This window comes from Nerophis ophidion, linkage group LG15, assembly GCF_033978795.1.
Source record: "Nerophis ophidion isolate RoL-2023_Sa linkage group LG15, RoL_Noph_v1.0, whole genome shotgun sequence".
Lineage (NCBI taxonomy): Eukaryota > Metazoa > Chordata > Actinopteri > Syngnathiformes > Syngnathidae > Nerophis > Nerophis ophidion.
In genome coordinates, this window is record NC_084625.1 from 33015522 (window position 1) to 33034667 (window position 19146).

Consider the following 19146-nt stretch of genomic DNA (forward strand, 5'->3'; position numbering starts at 1 on the left):
TTGCACAATAACATTGTCGTTTGTACTTGGTTATTATGCAGGTCACGGCACGTAAATGGAGTGTTGCTGAGTTTTTGGGGGGTTTTTAGAGGGCTTTATATAGTGTGTGTATTTGCTCTGGCTGGCCCTCCGCAGTGGTCGCATTCAAGCACTTCACGCTTGAATGCGACATCGTGAGTAGCAACCGGACCGCTGTTTTCAGAGTTCAACTGCGTTGTTTTTGTCACTACGATACAACTATACTCATGACCTAGAACACATATCCTAGTTTATCCAAAGCATCGACATTTTCGGATTAAAAAGCTCTCACAAAATTTGCCACGTTTAAACTCCACAAAATTCTCCAGCAAAAAATATACAACAATCATTGGAATTTTTTCTAAAGTGTAAGTCATCAAAGTATCTTTTAAAGTGATGGACTTGCACACTGATTTTTTTGTTCTTCTGGTCAAGTCGGATCAATCTTGTTTACTCAGAATTTCCGTCGCTTCCTGCACTAATTTAATGAATTTGATCAATTAGAAATAAAACTTAACCTATTTTTCAGTTTTTTTGTTAAACAATCTTTCCATCGATACCAACTTTTTTAAAATGGGGTGAATATTAAGAAAGTTATGATATTTTTAACAAAAGGTCACACCCAAAATCTTGAGCCTCAATGACTTTGTTATGAAGAGGTTGACCATCCATCCATCCATTTCCTACCGCTTATTCCCTTTTTGGGGTTGCAGGGGGCGCTGGCGCCTATCTCAGCTACAATCGGGCGGAATGCGGTGTACACCCTGGACAAGCCGCCACCTCATCGCAGGGCCAACACTGATAGACAACATTCACACTCACATTCACACACTAGGGACCATTTAGTGTTGCCAATCAACCTATCCCCAGGTGCATGTCTTTGGAAGTGGGAGGAAGCCGGAGTACCCGGAGGGAACCCACGCATTCACGGGGAGAACATGCAAACTCCACACAGAAAGATCCCGATCCTGGGATTGAACCCAGGACTGCAGGACCTTCGTATTGTGAGGCAGACGCACGACCATAAATGTGTGCATTTTCAACAGGCCAAAAGAATAATAACTTTCTTAATATTCATCACTGAAAAAATATACTTATACAACTGAAATCGTCTTAAAAAGACCTGTCTGATAAAACTGGTTTCATTAGAATTAATTATTTTATGTTACACACATAACCTACTTTATAGGCTATAAAGATGACTCTAATTAGCAAAATTGTTAGCTACATTGTTAGCCACCTTGTATACAATACAGAAAAAAGAGAAACATGTACCGTATTTTTCGGACTATACGACTTATGTGTGAAATTATTAACACATTACCGTAAAATATCAAATAATATTATTTATCTAATTCGCGGAAGAGATGAAGAAAATGTCAGCGATCGTCACACACACGTCTACCAATAAGAATTTGGTGGGGGAGGGTCATGGCAGAAGTGCATTGTGGGTCATGGAATGCTTACTGCTATATGATATATGCTACTGCCGTAGCTATTAAAATGGATCATTTCATCGTTGGCGGTAACTTATAAAAACTGAGAATGGCTGAACAAAAATGGCACCGAAAAGGAAATTTTGTACTGCAGATTACAAGATGGACGTAGTGAAATATGCAGCAGAAAACGACAAGAGGAAGCGGCGCAAACCTTTGGAGTTGGCAGAGTTGTTTAGAAGCGACATCGAGGAAGAAGATTTCATGGGTTTTATCAATTAGGAGTGACAGATTGTTTGGTAAACGTACAGCATGTTCTATATGTTATAGTTATTTGAATGACTCTTACCATAATATGTTACGTTAACATACCAGACACCTTCTCAGTTGGTTATTTATGCGTCATATAACGTATACTTGTTCAGCATGTTGTTCACTATTTATTTATTTTAAATTGCCTTTCAAATGTCTATTATTGTTGTTGGATTTTAACAAATAAATCTCCCCCAAAAATGCGACTTATACTCCAGTGCGACGTATATGTTTTTTCCTTCTTTATTATGAATTTTCGGCCGGTGCGCCTTATACTCCGGAGCGATTTATAATCCGAAAAATATGGTATGTCTTCTTGTCTCACATAGTAAAAGACAGGCAAGACTCCAAATGAAAAGTCCAGTTCCACCTTTAATGCCTATGCATATTGAGAAGTTGTTGTAACATCTTTCTTCTTTGAAAAACTCATACAGTATCCCTTTTTGGCAAAATGTCATTGTTGATGCAGTGTTTTCTAGGGTTTTAAAGGGTATTTTCAAATACATGTCCTATCCCTTTCATTTATACAATTATTGTGTGTTTGCTGTGCTTGTCTTTCGAGAGAACATTAACATATTTTTTTTAATTTCTCCAATCTTTTCAAAAATAAAGCTTCTGGCACAGAACCACAGTCTTAGAAGAAGCTATACTGGTGAACGTCTTCATTGCTATGCTAAAAGAAAGTAACTTAGACATCTACTAGCTGCCAGTACTGCGATGAAATGGCGACTTGTCCAGGGTGTACACTGCCTTCCGCCCGATTGTAGCTGAGATAGGCGCCAGCGCCCTCCGCGACCCCAAAAAGGGATTAAGCGGTAGAAAATGGATGGATGGATGGATAGCTGCCAGTACAAGATCCATTAATCTTGTGTTAGCTTCATAAAGGAGAAGGAAAATAACGCAAGAACTATGGCAACATTACATAAAATAATACATATCAAAATACATTTTTAATATTTGATAGTTCTCCAACATGTAAAAAATATTTAAGGGTAATTTAGCTGCTAAAAAGGTAAAAAAAAATTGTAAAATAGAATCGTATTTAAACCTACAGACATCAGTTTTATTTAGGAATTTAGGAGTTCTGTCACATAACAAGCCGCCAGAGAGGTTATTTAATAATAAAAAGGACTGATTTTAACTGCAACCATTTAACTCCCCTCCTACTTTGGTCTGGACCATGTGTGAACACAGCCTGAAAATACTGATTGACAAGTACACCGGCCAATGATTGCTGAAAAGTAGCCAATGTACAAAACCCAAAACCAGTGAAGTTGGCGCTTTGTGTAAATAGTAAATAAAAACAGAATACAATGATGTGGTAATCCTTTTAAACCTATATTCAATTGAATAGACTGCAAAGACAAAATACTTGACATTCAAACAGGAAAACTTTTATTTTTTGAAAATATTAGCTCATTTGGAATTTGATGCATGCAACATGTTTCAAAAAAGCTGGGACAGTGGCAAAAAAGACTGAGTATGTTGAGGAATGCTCATCAAACACTTATTTGGAGAATGCCACAGGTGAACAGGCTAATTGGGAAAAGGTGGGTGCCATGATAGGGTATAAAAACAACTTATATGAAATTCTCAGTCACTCACCACTTTGTGAACAAATAGAGGAGCAAACTGTCGAACAGTTTAAGAACAACATTTCTCAACAAGCTATTGCAAATAATTTAGGGATTTCACCATCTAAGGTCTGTAATATCATCAAACGGTTTAGAGAAATCACTGCATGTAACATGCCTGTGACCTTGGATCCCTCAAGTGGTACTGAATCAAAAACTGAAATCAGTGTGTAAAGGATATCACCACATGGGCTTAGGAACACTTAAAAAAACCATTGTCAGTAACTACAGTTGGTCACTACATCTGTAAGTGCAAGTTAAAGGCCTACTGAAACCCACTACTACCGACCACGCAGTCTGAAATTTTATACATCAATGATGAAATATTAACATTGCAACACATGCCAATACAGCCGTTTTAGTTTACTAAATTACAATTTTAAATTTCCCTCAATGTGTTTTGTTAAAAATGTCACAGAATGATGACGCGTATGATGACTCGTTTTTGACGTCTCGGGTTGTAGCGAACATATTACCCCAGCACCACTCACGGCTAAAAGTCGTCTCTTTTCATCGCATAATTACACAGTAATTTGGACATCTGTGTTGCAGAATCTTTTGCAATTTGTTCAATTAATAATGGAGACTATAAAGAATAATGCTGTTGGTGGAAAGCGGTGGATTGCAGCTGCCTTTAGCACCGAAACAGAGCCTGTGTTTCTTTGTTTGTTGTGAAGCTTTAACACAGAGCGGTCAGGGGAACATGTTTCTCTAAGTCAACCAGCAAGTTTTTGGATGGGAAAATTGTGATATTAAGTCGGCTCTTACCGGAGACTTGAGTGGATTATGCGACCTCCTCCTGCAGCTGTCAAAAAGGCAGGTGTGATCTTGGCTACTCCATTGGCTTCTCTCAGAGACACTGGCGTTCACCGTAGGCTTCCGACTTTCAGGTATGACTTTATAATCTCACTAAAAAACTATTAACACAATAAGCAGATAAGGGATTTTCCAGAATTATCCTAGTAAATGTGTCTAATAACATCTGAATCGCTCACACTGCCATCACTTTTTCTTTTTTCTTCCTTTTTTTTTTTTTAGTGTTTCACTCTAACTTTCCTCAACCACGAATCTTTCATCCTCGCTCCCATTAATGGGGAACTCGTCGCTTTCTCGCTACGAATTGCACTTGGTGTTGGTGGCTATGATTATAAACAATGTGAGGATGTGAGGAGCCCTCACACCGGTGACATCACGCGCACATCGTCTGCTACTTCCGGTATAGGCAAGGCTTTTTTATTAGCGACCAAAAGTTGCAAACTTTATCGTCGATGTTGTCTACTAAATCTTTTCAGCAAAAATATGGCAATATCGCAAAATGATCAAGTATGACAAATAGAATGGACCTGCTATCCCCGTTTAAATAAGAAAATCTCATTTCAGTAAGCCTTTAAAACTCTACTATGCAAAACGAAAGCCATTTATCAACAACACCCAAAAACGCCGCCGGCTTTGCTGTGCCCGAGCTCATCTAAGATGGACTGATCCAAAGGGGAAAAGTGTTCTGTGGTCTGAGGAGTCTACATTTCAAATTGTTTTTGGAAAATGTGGAAGTTGTGTCCTCCAGAACAAAGAGGAAAAGTACCAAACGGATTGTTACAGATGCAAAGTTCAAAAGCCAGCGTCTGTGATGGTATGGGGGTGTATTAGTGCCCAAGGCATGAGTAACATACACATCTGTGCAGGCACCATTAATACTGAAAGGTACATACAGGTTTTGTAGCAACACATGTTGCCATCCAAGCAATGTTATCATGGACGACCCTGCTTATTTCAGCAAGACAATGCCAAGCCACGTGTTACAACAGCGGGGCTTCGGAGTAAAAGAGTGCGGGTACTAGACTGGCCTACCTGTAGTCCAGACCTGTCTCCCATTGAAAATGTGTGGCGCGGTATGAAGCCTAAAATACCACAACGGAAACGCTGGACTGTTGAACAACTTAAGCTGTACATCAAGCAAGAATGGGAAATCATTCCACTTGAAAAGCTTCAAAAATGTGTCTCCTCAGTTCCCAAACATTTACTATGTGTTGTTAAAAGGAAAGGCCATGTAACACAGTGGTAAAAATGCCCCTGTGCCAACTTTTTTGCAATGTGTTGCTGCCATTAAATTCGCAGTTAATGATTATTTGCAAAAAAAAAAAGGTTTCTCAATTGAACATGAATTATCTTGTCTTTGCAGTCTCTTCAATTGAATATAAGTTGATAAGGATTTGCTAATCATTGTATTGTGTTTTTATTTACGTATTACACATTGTGCCAACTTTACTGGTTTGGGGTTTTGTACTTTCTTTTCATAAATTTAAGCCTACAACATGACTGACTCGTTGACACAAACCAGGCTGCCCTGTATATATTATCAATTTGACACTTCAAACGCTTGGACTTCACTGACGTACCTCAGACTTTCCTCGGCTGAAGCAGGCTCCCTTGGTGAACTCATCGCAGTGCCACTCAGCCTCCTGAGGGAAGGAAAGAAAAATATCATCAAACTCCCTGAAAACCATTTTTACATCAAGAAAAAGAAAACCATCATTCCATCTTTACCATAAATTGATTAACGTGGACCCCGACTTGAACAAGTTGAAAAACTTATTGGGGTGTTACCATTTAGTAGTTAATTGTATGGAATATTTACTGTACTGTGCAATCTACTAATATAAGTTTCAATCAATCAAACAATCAGCGTCAGCCACTTGGGGAGAGTCACTCAGAACGCCAACAATACAATGTCCGACACACAAAACTGGCACACTCCCTACATTTGCAATGCATACATTTGTGCCTACAACAAATAATGAAAAACTACACACACAGTCGGGATCAAAAGTTTACATACACTTGTAAAGAACATAATGTCATGGCTGTCCTGAGTTTCTAATCATTTCTACAACTCTTATTTTTTTGTGATGTAGTGATTGGAGCACATACTTGTTCACATAAAACATTCATGAAGTGTGCTTCTTTTATGAATTTATTATAGGTCTACTGAAAATGTGAGTAATCAAAAGTATATATACAGCAATGTTAATATTTGCTTGCATGTCCTTTGGCAAGTTTCACTGCAATAAGGTGATTTTGCTAGCCATCCACAAGCTTCTGGCAAGCTTTTGCTTGAATTGTTGACAAAATTGGTGCAGTTCAGCTAAATGTGTTGGTTTTCTGACATATACTTGTTTCTTCAGCATTGTCCTCATGTTTAAGTCAGGACTTCGGGAAGGCCATTCTAAAACCTTAATTCTAGCCTGATTTAGCCATTCCTTTACCACTTTTGACTTGTATTTGAGGTTATTGTCCTGTTGGAACACCCAACTGCACTCAAGACCCAAACTCCGGGCGGATTATTTTAGGTTGTCTTGAAGAATTTAGTGGTAATCACCTTTTTTGGGGCGGCATGGCGTAGTGGGTAGCGCGGCCGTGCCAGAAACCTGAGGGTTGCGGGTTCGCTTCCCGAACTATTGACATCCAAATCGCTGCCGTTGTGTCCTTGGGCAGGACACTTCACCCTTGCCCCCGGTGCCGCTCACACTAGTGAATGAATGATGAATGAATGATTGGTAGGTGGTCAGAGGGGCCGTAGGCGCAAACTGGCAGGCACGCTTCCGTCAGTCTACCCCAGGGCAGCTGTGGCTACTGATGTAGCTTACCACCACCAGGTGTGAATGAATGATGGGTTCCCAATAGAAAAAGCGCGATATAAATCTAATCTATTATTATTATTATTATTTTCCATTGTCCCATTTACTCCAAAACAGGCCCAGAGCATGATACTACCACCACCAAAATTGGTTCATCTGACCACAGAACTTATCTTTGTCCATGTGACGTCCTGACTTAAACCTGTGGACAATGCTGAAGAAAAAAGTATTTGTCAGAAAACCAACACATTTAACTAAACTGCACCAATTTTGTCAAGAGGAGTGTTCTAAAATTCAACCAGAAGCTTGCCAAAAGCTTGTTGATGGCTACCAAAAGCGCCTTATTGCAGTGAAACTTGCCACGGGACATGTAACCAAATATAAACATTACTGTATGTATACTTTTGACCCAGGAGATGTGATCACATTTTCAGTAGACCCAAAATAAATTCATAAAAGAACTAAACTTTATGAATGTTTTATATGACCAACAAGTATGTGCTCCAATCACTACATCACACAAAAACAAAGAGTTGTAGAAATGATTGGACACTCAAGACAGCCACGACATTATGCTCTTTACAAGTGTTTACAAGTGCTAACTTTTGATCGCGACTATATGAGTTTGATTAGTGGCTCCATCACTGATTTCTGCATGCAGATTGGTAAGAAGGATGGATTAAATCAGAGGCTAGCAGCGTATGAATTTGTCATTATACCACAACCATGCTGTGTCCCACATGTGAACACACAAACAAACACAAACACATTTCTGAGCCATGTTAAATACAGACACGGAATCCAATTAAAACGCAGACCCCAAGAACCAGGGGAGGTGAAAAGTGCACAGAGCAGCATGCCAATTTGATTTATGCACGAGGGAGGGTTAAAAGAAATCAAAACATAACACACAAGGAGTAGGATGTCAACGTGATTTAAATGTGAGGCAGAAAGGTGGGGCGGGAGAGGGGTGAACTCACAGAAACATGCTCCTATATGCTTGTGGCTATTCTCATTCATGCAGCTCATTGTATTCTCAGGGCTTTCAATCAAACGCAATTGGACTGTGCAGTTAGTCTTCCAAGACGTTTCGCATCTCATCCGAGCAGGCTTCATCCGTTCATGCTCACAGACATAGAGAGGCAGCTCGAGTGCCCGGTGCAGGAGCCAATGTTTTTATAAGAGGGGACATGCCCGGACAAGGATGGTTTTGCCTTATTGTGAGGCAAAACGACAGATGTTAAAGACACAAAGAAGTGAGTCTTCTGCCAACTCAACAACAGTCGTTGTTGAATCAAACAGGCTGAACATTCAGACACTGTAAATCAGTAGAATTGCTGTTTATTTAAGAAAAAAATATGTTTTTAAGGTAATGCTGATTTTCGAAGATCAGTTCAATAATTCATTGAAAAATTACCGTTTGAATAAATCCCATAGTTACAGCATGACATCCATAAATACCAAGGATTCTACTTTTTAAACCCTCTGATCTGTCATTTTTCTGCTCTGCCCTCCTTCCACACCCCCGACTTCTCCTGCCGAGACAGGATACCAGGTGGCCAGGGATCATTTCCTGAGAGGTACCAGTGTGGGTGAGGCGCTAGTTGACCCGAGTTGCGGACGGCAAGTTGTATAGTGGACGTCTCTGTGTCACTGATCTGCTGAGCCAGGGAGAAGACCCCTTTATGACTCTCCATGGGCTTCCCGATGGACTGGACTCCCACATTATCTATTAACTTAATCCATCCATCCATTTTCAACCGCTTATCCCTTTCAGGGTCGCGGGGGGTGCTGGAACCTATTAGTCAATAATTATACCAATTTGACATCAATTGCAGCCGAGTGTTCCTACATCCGCGGTCTCCTCTCAAGGTTTCGTCTATTTCCCTAGCTGGGGTCTTTTGAGTTTTTCCTTGCCTGGATGTGGGTTTATCTCGGGGTGTAGTTTGTGAAGCCCTCTGAGACACCTGTGATTAAGGGGTATATATATATATATATATATATATGTATATATATATATATATGTATATATATATATATATATGTATATATAGGTATATACATAATATATAAATATATACACATATATATATATACAGTGGTGCAAACAAGTATTTAGTCAGCCACCGATTGTGCAAGTTCTCCCACTTAAAATGATGACAGAGGTCTGTAATTTTCATCATAGGTACACTTCAACTGTGAGAGACAGAATGGGAAAAAAAATCCAGGAATTCACATTGTAGGAATCTTAAAGAATGTATTTGTAAATTATGGTGGGAAATAAGTATTTGGTCAACCATTCAAAGCTCTCACTGATGGAAGGAGGTTTTGGCTCAAAATCTCACGATACATGGCCCCATTCATTCTTTCCTTAACACGGATCAATCGTCCTGTCCCCTTAGCAGAAAAACAGCCCCAAAGCATGATGTTTCTACCCCCATGTTTCACAGTAGGTGTGGTGTTCTTGGGATGCAACTCAGTGTTCTTCTTCCTCCAAACACGACGAGTTGAATTTATACCAAAATGGATACATGGATTATAAAGCAGAGGATTGGGAGAATGTCATGTGGTCAGATGAAACCAAAATAGAACTTTTTGGTATAAACTCAACTCGTCGTGTTTGGAGGAAGAATAATACTGAGTTGCATCCCAAGAACATAGATAGATAGATAGTACTTTATTGATTCCTTCAGGAGAGTTCCTTCAGGAAAATTAAAATTCCAGCAGCAGTGTACAGAGTTGAGATCAATTTAAAAAAAAGTAAAAAGTAAATAATGGGGGTTTAAAAGGAAACAAAATAGAGAAATATTACAAAAAGAATAAAAACAATGGGAATAACAATATAACAGTAAAATAAGAACATAACAAGACAAAGTAGGCAGTAGTGACCATGTTATGAAAACGTATTGCACTGTTAATGTTTTGCATCCCCTGTCATCCTAATACCCCCTGTCCCCCGTCCCAGAGAGGAGTTGTACAGTCTAATGGCGTGTGGGACAAAGGAGTTTTTGAGTCTATTAGTCCTGCACTTGGGATGAAGCAGTTTAGCACTGAACAGGCTCCTCTGGCTACTGATAACGCTATGCAGAGGGTGACTGGCATCATCCAGGATGCTCACTAGTTTGTCCACAGTCCTCTTCTCTGCCACCGTCACCAGTGTGTCCAGTTTCATTCCGATTGTAGAACCGGCCCGCCTGATCAGTTTCTCAAGTTTATACCTACATCATACCTACTGTGAAGCATGGGGGTGGAAACATCATGCTTTGGGGCTGTTTTTCTGCTAAGGGGACTATTGAATTAAAGTCCGTACTATACCGGCTCTAAAATGTACCTGTCCCCCCCTGCCATCGTCACATCGTGTCATTGCTGGTTTTACAAGCAGACAAGCATGTTGGACACTGCACAAATGACGGACTACTTACAAGAAGACACAGTGTGTAGACAGAAAAGGGAGTATGGAGACATTTTAGGTGAAGGTGAAGCTGTAACACTGAAACGCCTTCAAGAAGAGGCGCTTTACGATTTGTCTAGATAAAGTAAGTTTCTTACAAGTAGCATCCCTGCAGGACAAGGAATATCTAAACATGCATCAAAATGTAAACGAACACCATTGATGGATCGACAACTAACATCAGCTGTAATAATACTATCAGGATTGTCCCTGACAGTTTGGCTATGTTTTATTTTTTTTTCTCTGCATTTGTCTTTGTTTCCTCTGTGTGTGTATTTCCTGTCAGCGCTCTTAATTTTGTCTGTTTCCTGTGTTTCATCCCTGAGTGCTGTGTCCCCTCAGGTGTGGCTGATTGGCACCTGGCCACACCTGGTGTCAATCAGCCAGGTCTTATTTGAACCTGCCTTCCCATTCAGTCTGTGCTGGACTATTGCCGTTGCTACCTGTCGTGTCATGTCAATGCAGCATTGCGGTAAGCTATATTTGGTAGCGGTTTGTAGCTTACTGTCTTTTATTCCCTGCTTCCAAGTTTGTTTGTTCATAGCCAAATTTGTTATCCGCCTCTTGCGCGCTCTTTGTTTGTACCCTTTTGGTTTTGTTCTTGTTTTAGTATTTGTAGCTTACTGTCTTTTGTTCCCTGCTTCCACGTTTGTTTGTTCATAGCCAAGTTTGTTATAAGCCTCGGGCGCGCTTTTGGTTTGTACCCTTTTAGTTTTGTTCTTGTATTAGTATTTAAAGATTAAACCATGTTGACCTGCAAAATGCCTGCCTCCTTTTCTATATCTTGGGGTTTGTCACAAACTAACTTTGACAGATACCTAGTACAGGTGTCATGATCCGTGATCTGGATCATGTTTAGTTTAGTTATTTTCTGTTAGTTTGGACTCCCTTTGTTGTTTGTGCACCTTGTGAGTTAGTTTGGTCACCATAGTAACGTATTAATTTCACCTGCTGCGGGTTCCAGACGCACACCTGTTTTTGTTAATTACTTTCTTATTTAAGCCTGCCTTGTCCCGTCAGTCGGGGTTGGTCGCTTCTGTCACATGTGGGTCGCATTTTAATGTGGGATCGTTTCTCCAGTGCAAACAGACACTCAACAACGTAAAGGTAAGGTGATTTAATAACAAAAACACTGGTGCAAAAACAGACGAAAAGAACAAAAGAAATGCGTGCCGAAATGCACAGAAGCTAATGCTAACATTAGCACAGGATCAGGGAACAAGAAATCTAGAACAAACCAACGTGATAGTTGCTTACCGCATACAAAAGGACCAAGACCGACTGACGGGAGAAGGCAGGCTTAAATAAGAAAGTAATTAACAAAAACAGGTGTGCGTCTGGAACCCGCAGCAGGTGAAATTAATACGTTACCATGGTGACGAAACTAACTCACAAGCTGCACAAACAACAAAAGGAGTCCAAAATAACAGAAAATAACGAAACTAAACATGATCCAGATCATTGATCATGACAACAGGAGCATATCTAGTCGATGACGACATCAATATTTTTTAGCATCACAAAACGTTTTTTTGTTTCTTTAAAATTCATATTATGTTTATAAACTCAGGAAATATGTCCCTGGACACATGAGGACTTTGAATATGACCAATACTTGGTATCGGATTGATACCTAAATGTAAGGTATTATCCAAAACTAATATAAAGTATCAAACAACAGAAGAATAAGTGATTATTACATTTTAACAGAAGTGTAGCTAGAATATTTTGAAATAGAAAGTAAGCAGATATTAATAGTAAATGAACAATAGATTAATAATGATTTTTTTACCACTTGTCCTTAATAATTATGAGAAAATAATAGGAGTATAAATGACACAATATGTTACTGCATATGTCAGCAGCTGAATTAGGAGCCTTTGTTTGCTTACTTACTACTAAAAGAAAAGTTGTCTTGTGTGTTCACTATTTCAATCAGGGACAATAAGAAACATATGTTTAATGCGCCGTAAGTTTTTTTGTTAAAATAAAGCCCATTATGCAAGTTTTTGTGGTCCCCTTTATTTAGAAAAGTATCGAAAAGTACCGAAAAGTATCGAAATACATTTTGGTACCGGTAGCAAAATATTGGTATCGGGACAACACTAGTATAGTATAACTTATAACAATGCTGTTGTATCTTTAAATAAACTAAAATCACAGTTAAAAAAAATATAGTAATGGCTAAGTCAGTGATTCTCAAAATTTGGGCTCCAGCTAGTGCTACGTCAAAGAATACCTTAACTAAATATTCAAACAGTGTTACCGTTCAAACCTTGTGTAATGTTACAGTGGCCAAAATATTAAATATACTTGCCTTGTTTTTTATGACACGCATATCGTCCTTATAAGGACTGATCTTAAAGTAAGGAGAAAGCCGAGGGTGGTATGGTGGTATTTAAAGCGGGTATTACGTATTAATGCGAGCTGAGGTGTCTCTTCTCGCTGTGAGCGAATTAATTCCCATTTCGCTCCTAAACTGGCTGTTTTGTGGCCGTGCAAGCTGACACATACGTGAACCGCGAGCAGCCAAGTCCCAGCGGAATTGGCCTGTCGACTTTGAAAAACAAAAGCAGTGGCTTTTATCATTATGCAGTGATTCATCATCAAAAGTCCATTTTTACTCTACCTCATGCTGTCATTATGTTTTTAAGACGGGAGCCCTCTCAGAGAGGAATGTGCTACAAGCCAGCTAGCCCTTTTATCTCATAGCTCTGCCATCATTAAGCAAGCATTAAAAGCTCATTAACCTGCTATTGTTCAGCTGCTGTGCCACTCTAATGAAGCTGTCTGCATGGAAACAATTATGTTATAAAATTATCCCAAATATTACAGTACAAAGAAAAAGAGGCCTAAAAAAATGACAAAATGTGATGAACTATATTATATTAGGATGAATATTGGCGCCAGTTAAGATAACCATATCGACCTAAATATATGACAAAATACAAGTATTTTCCAACACTCATTTTTGAAAATGATATAGAATAAAATAAAATAGAATAGAAAGTCTTTATTGATCGCTGAGTGATATTAAGCACCCCAGTTCGCTCACAATAGACGATAAATACTGTACAGCATTAGAGCAATCACATAAAATCTCTTGACTTTTAAGGTGTCAATATAAATGACATAAAAGGCAGATCGCGATTAAAATGATTTCTTAGCTACTTGACAGCTGTTTGATAATCCTGCTTCTTCTATATTTGCTCACTTGCCCAACTTATTGAGATACTTTTTTTTAAATCTCCAGGTCACTTGTAGAGTATGTGGATGACAGAAAGAAATGCTCTGACTCGCTTGGTGAGAAGTCGTTTTGGTTTGCATGAATACATCTCCAACACCCGAATGCAAAGATGACCTGGCGGGCGAAGGGAAAAAATACCATCCTATGTACTGTATATACACAGTATTTGCATATGAGTTGGAAAATTGTGTTGGATGTAAATATAAATGGAATACATCCATCCATCCATTTTCTACCGCTTATTCCCTTTTGGGGTCGCGGGGGGCGCCGGCGCCTATCTCAGCTACAATCGGGCGGAAGGCGGGGTACACCCTGGACAAGTCGCCACCTCATCGCAGGGCCAACACAGATAGACAGACAACGTTCACACTCACATTCACACACTAGGGACCATTTAGTGTTGCCAATCAACCTATCCCCAGGTGCATGTCTTTGGAGGTGGGAGGAAGCCGGAGTACCCGGAGGGAACCCACGCATTCACGGGGAGAAAATGCAAACTCCACACAGAAAGATCCCGAGCCTGGATTTGAACCCAGGACTGCAGGAACTTCGTATTGTGAGGCAGACACACTAACCCCTCTTCCACCGTGAATGGAATACAATTATTTGCAAATTCTTTTCAACCCATATTCAGTTGAATATGCTACAAAGACAATTAATTAGATTTCAAACTGATAAACATTTTTTTTTTCAAATAATCATTAACTTTAGAGTTTGATGCCAGCAACACGTAGCAAAGAAGTTGGGAAAGGTGGCAATAAATACTGATAAAGTTGAGGAATGCTCATCAAACACTTATATGGAACATCCCACAGGTGTGCAGGCTAATTGGGAACAGGTGGGAGCCATGATTGGGTATAAAAGCAGCTTCCATGAAATGCTAAGTAATTCACAAACAAAGATGGGGTGAGGGTCACCACTTTGTAAGCAAATTGTCGAACACTTTTAGAAGCAACATTTTTCAACGAGCTATTGCAAGGAATTTAGGGATTTTATCATCTATGGTCCGTAAAATCATCAAAAAGTTCAGAGAATCTGGAGAAATCACTGCACGTAAGTGATGATATTACGGACTTTTGTTCCCTCAGGCGGTACTGCATCAAAAAGCGACATCAGCGTGTAAAGGATATCACCACATGGGCTCAGGAACACTTCATAAAACCACTATCAGTAACTACAGTTGGTCGCTACATCTGTAAGTGCAAGTTAAAACTCTACTATGCAAAGCCAAACCCATTTATCAACAATATCCTGAAATGCCGCCGGCTTAGCTGGGCCCGAGCTCACCTAAGATGGACTGATGCAAAGTGGAAAAGTGTTCTGCGGTTTGACGAGTCCACATTTCAAATTATATTTCGAAACAGAGGACGTGGTGTCCTCCAGAACAAAGAGGAAAATAACCATTCGGATTGTTATAGGCCCAAAGTTCAAAAGCCAGCATCTGTGATGGTATGGGGGTACATTAGTGCCCAAGGCATGGGTAATTTACACATCTGTGAAGGCACCATTAATGCTGAAAGGTCCGTACAGGTTTTGGAGCAACATATGTTGTCATCCAAGCAACATTATCATGGACGCCCCTGCTCATTTCAGCAAGACAAGTGTTACAACAGCCTGGCTTTGTAAAAAAAAATGCGGGTACTTTCCTGGCCCGCCTGCAGTCCAGACCTGTCTCCCATGGAAAATGTGTGGCGCGTTATGAAGCGTAAAATACGACAGCAGAGACCCCGGACTATTGAACGACTAAAGCTCTACATAAAACAAGAATGGGAAATAAATCCACTTTCAAAGCTTCAACAATTAATTTCCTCAGTTCCCAAACGTTTATTGAGTGTTGTTAAAAGAAAAGGTGATGTAACACAGTGGTGAACATGCCCTTTCCCAACTACTTTGGCACGTGTTGCAACCTTGAAATTTTAAGTTAATTATTATTTGCAAAAAAAAAATACAGTTCGTGAGTTTGAACATCAAATATGTTGTCTTTGTAGTGCATTCAATTGAATATGGGTTGAAAATGATTTGCAAATCATTGTATTCCGTTTATATTTACATCCAACACAATTTCCCAACTCATATGGAAACAGAGTTTATACTTGTTTGGTTTAGTTTAATTGGTTCTGTGACACAGCTTGGATTATATTGCAAAACACTGTCGCCGATTGAAAAGAATTGGCATGTTCTAAAAATGAATTAAAACATTCTTGTACAAAATATTGTAATAAAAACAACAACTGAATGCACAAAAAACTACAGTAGTTTCATTAAGTGATGTAATAACAATGCATAGTATTTCCCTTAGAAAGGCAACTTCTACGGTATAACCTTCAACTGCATCTCAGTCAAACACACCATCAGCAGCTTCTTCATATTTTCATGGACAAATGTCTGCTGTTTCGATATTATTTTAACATAATTGGCTGGTATTATCGACTCATTTTGCCTCAATATGGTTCACACTAGCAATGCTACGCTCAAATTGCTTTGCCAATTTGGCTACGCGCGGCATTTTGTGGATGATTTATCTCATTAATTCAGTGACTACCATCCGTTCATTGTTCTCAGCACTGTATTTCAAACTCATGATTTTTGCTCAGATGGTTGGGAAAACAAAGTTTCGTCTAGCCAGTGCTAACGAATTAGACCGGAGGTTTTGGTCGGTTCCTACGTGGTTAACTGTGACGTTTGCTATGCGACCGGCTGGGACAATCACAACCCATATTTTTGCTTGCAACCTAAAGCATAACAATTAGTCAAAAGATAGAGCATATCACGAGGTACCAATGTATTAGGTTTAATCATAATTCATATACAGTACATGCACTTTTTTGTCTTATATTTAGGTCAATATGTTTTTTGAGGGGTCCACTTGTCCAGGGTTTACCCCGCCTTCCGCCCGAATGGAGCTGAGATAGGTAGCAGCCCCCCTCCCGCGACCCAGAAAGGGACAAGCCGTAGGAAATGGATGGATGGATGTTTGCAGATTTTTTTTTTTCCAATACGGATTGAATTTAAATCTCAGAGTTAAGGCATATACGCTGATGTACAATTGATTAATAATTTAAATTATAGGCATTTATTGATGAATATGAACTTTATCCTGTTACTTAACCATCCTAAACATACAGTACAGTACAGTCCAAGTGTCAATGCCCGCAAGCACGTACACAGAAATTGTTTGTGTCACTCAAGTGTTACTACACTGCATGAGGAGTCGTCAGAGAAGATTTATCATTGTGCTGGAGCCTCTTGTCAGCCTTCATACCAAAGGTGCGATTGTTAGCGAGGCGTGGGCGCCGTGCAGGCAGCAAGCCAGACAGTGGGCACAGAAAGGGGCGATAAATAGAAAACAAGGACAGGACGGACATGTGATAATGGATTATGGAAGGAAGAGGTCCATGGGGTCACGCTCCTTGCTGGCAGCTGTCTGACTGCATGTCATGTCATTAAAACTGACAACAGAGACAGAAGAGAAACATGATCGGATTAAGGTGTTTCCATAGGGTGTATGATGCTTATATTATAATATATTTTACTTATAAGGCGTCTTTCTTGTCACTTAAGGCAGTATTTTTCAACCTTTTCTGAGCCAAGGCACATTTTTTTTATTGTTAAAATCTCAAGGCACATCACCAACAGAAAACCTTGAAAAAATGAAACTCAGCAGCCGATATTGACAATAAAAAGTCGTTCTCGCAATTGCTGGATATAAATTCAAACCATAACCAACCGCCATCACTATAGGTCTTGGCTCAAAGTAGGTGTACTGTCACCACCTGTCACATCATGCTGTGAGTTTTCCTGTGTGTAGTGTTTTAGTTCTCGCTCCTATTTTGTTGTTGTTTTGTCATGTACGGATGTACTTTGTGGACGCCGTCTGCTCGATATGCTGTAAGTCTTTGCTGTCGTCCAGCATTCTGTTTTTGTTTCCTTTGCAGCCAGTTCAGTTTTAGTTTAGTTTTGCATAGCCATCCCTAAGCTTCAATGCCTTAAGCGTTATATATATTTTTACCTGCACCCTGCATCCCGCTGTCATCTGCATATTGCGATCGCCACAAACCATGTTCCCGACATCTACAATGCAATTAGCTACCTGCTGCCACCTACTGATATGGAAGAGTATGACATGGTTACTCTGCTGAGGTCGAGAGAGTACAGACACTCAACAACGGCACATCATTTGCCGATTATAATTACTGGTTTTCAAAAAAAATATCTTTTACCCAAATTACATAATCTCCCACGTTACACCAGACTGTATCTCACGGCACACTAGTGGGCCACGGCACAATGGTTGAAAAACACTGACTTAGGGACACAGTATAAAAACAAAACAATAAATTCAAAAACAACAACAACAAAGATAGATAGATATAATTTACAGTGGATAAGCAGTCAGGAATAGGTGTGTTTTGAGTCTTGATTTAAAGAGAAAAATTGAGTGTATATTGCAAAGGTCTGGTGGAAGGGAGTTCTATTGATGAGGGGCTGAGCGGCTGAAGGCTCGGGTCCCCATGGTGGACAGTCTATGTACGGGACAGTGAGATGGACGGATGATGAGGATCTTAATGAACGTGAGGGTGTGGCGACATGGAGCAGGTAAGAAAGATATGACGGAGCAAGTTTATGGATAGCTTTGAAAGTGAGGAGAATTATTTTAAATTGAGACGGCGTATAACGGGCAGCCATTGGAGTTGCTGCAGAACTGGGGTGATGTGTTGGATTGAAGGGGTTCTGGTGATTAGCCGGGCAGCAGAGTTCTGGAGATGCTGAAGTTTGACTTGTGAGGGAGCCCAGACAGGAGAGAGTTGCAGTCGTCCAGGCGAGAGGTGACAAGGCTATGAACCAGCATGGCAGCAGTATGAGGGGAAAGGATGGGCGAAAGTGATTAATATTGCGTAGTTGAAAGTAAGCAGACTGGGTCATGTTGCTTATGTGGGCTTTAAAAGAAAGTGTGCTGTCGAGGATGACACCCAGACTCTTAACTTGGGAGGAGGGTGAGAAAAGAATTACAGAGAGTTTTGCACAAGCTGTTGTTTTTGGCTCAAATGGATTTGGTACCTAAAGGTAAGACTTTGGTTTTATTACTGTTGAGTTGGAGGAAATTTGATGAGAACCACCGCCTGAGTTCAGTGAGGCCGTCTGTATGGGAGGGAGGAGGAGGTGAAGCAGTGTGTTTCTTAGAGAAGTAGGGCTGGGTGTCATCTGCATAAGTGAGTGAAAATGTATTTGAAATTCATGGGAAATATTGTCAAGAGTTAGAATGTCGATGATGAAAAGCAGGGGACCCAAAACACAGCCCTGGGGCACACCAGAAAAGATGGAGGGGATTTGGATGAACAGAGTTTAACAAACTGTGTGCGGTCAGAGAGATATGATCTAAACCGGTGAAGGGGTGTGTTTGTGATGCCGATAC

General features: G+C 40.0%; 1 protein-coding gene across 4 annotated transcripts in view; it reads right to left on the reverse strand.

The window, feature by feature from the left end:
- Positions 1 to 19146, reverse strand: part of sema5a (sema domain, seven thrombospondin repeats (type 1 and type 1-like), transmembrane domain (TM) and short cytoplasmic domain, (semaphorin) 5A) — a 428747-nt gene that overhangs the window by 204592 nt on the left and 205009 nt on the right. For all 4 annotated transcript variants that reach the window (XR_009809834.1, XR_009809833.1, XR_009809835.1 and 1 more), the window contains exon 5: positions 5797 to 5859. Coding sequence is in view for 1 of the 4 variants with exons in the window: in XM_061922050.1 (XP_061778034.1) it covers positions 5797 to 5859 (63 nt within the window). In the remaining 3 variants the exon portion in view is untranslated. The remainder of the gene's footprint in view (positions 1 to 5796; positions 5860 to 19146) is intronic.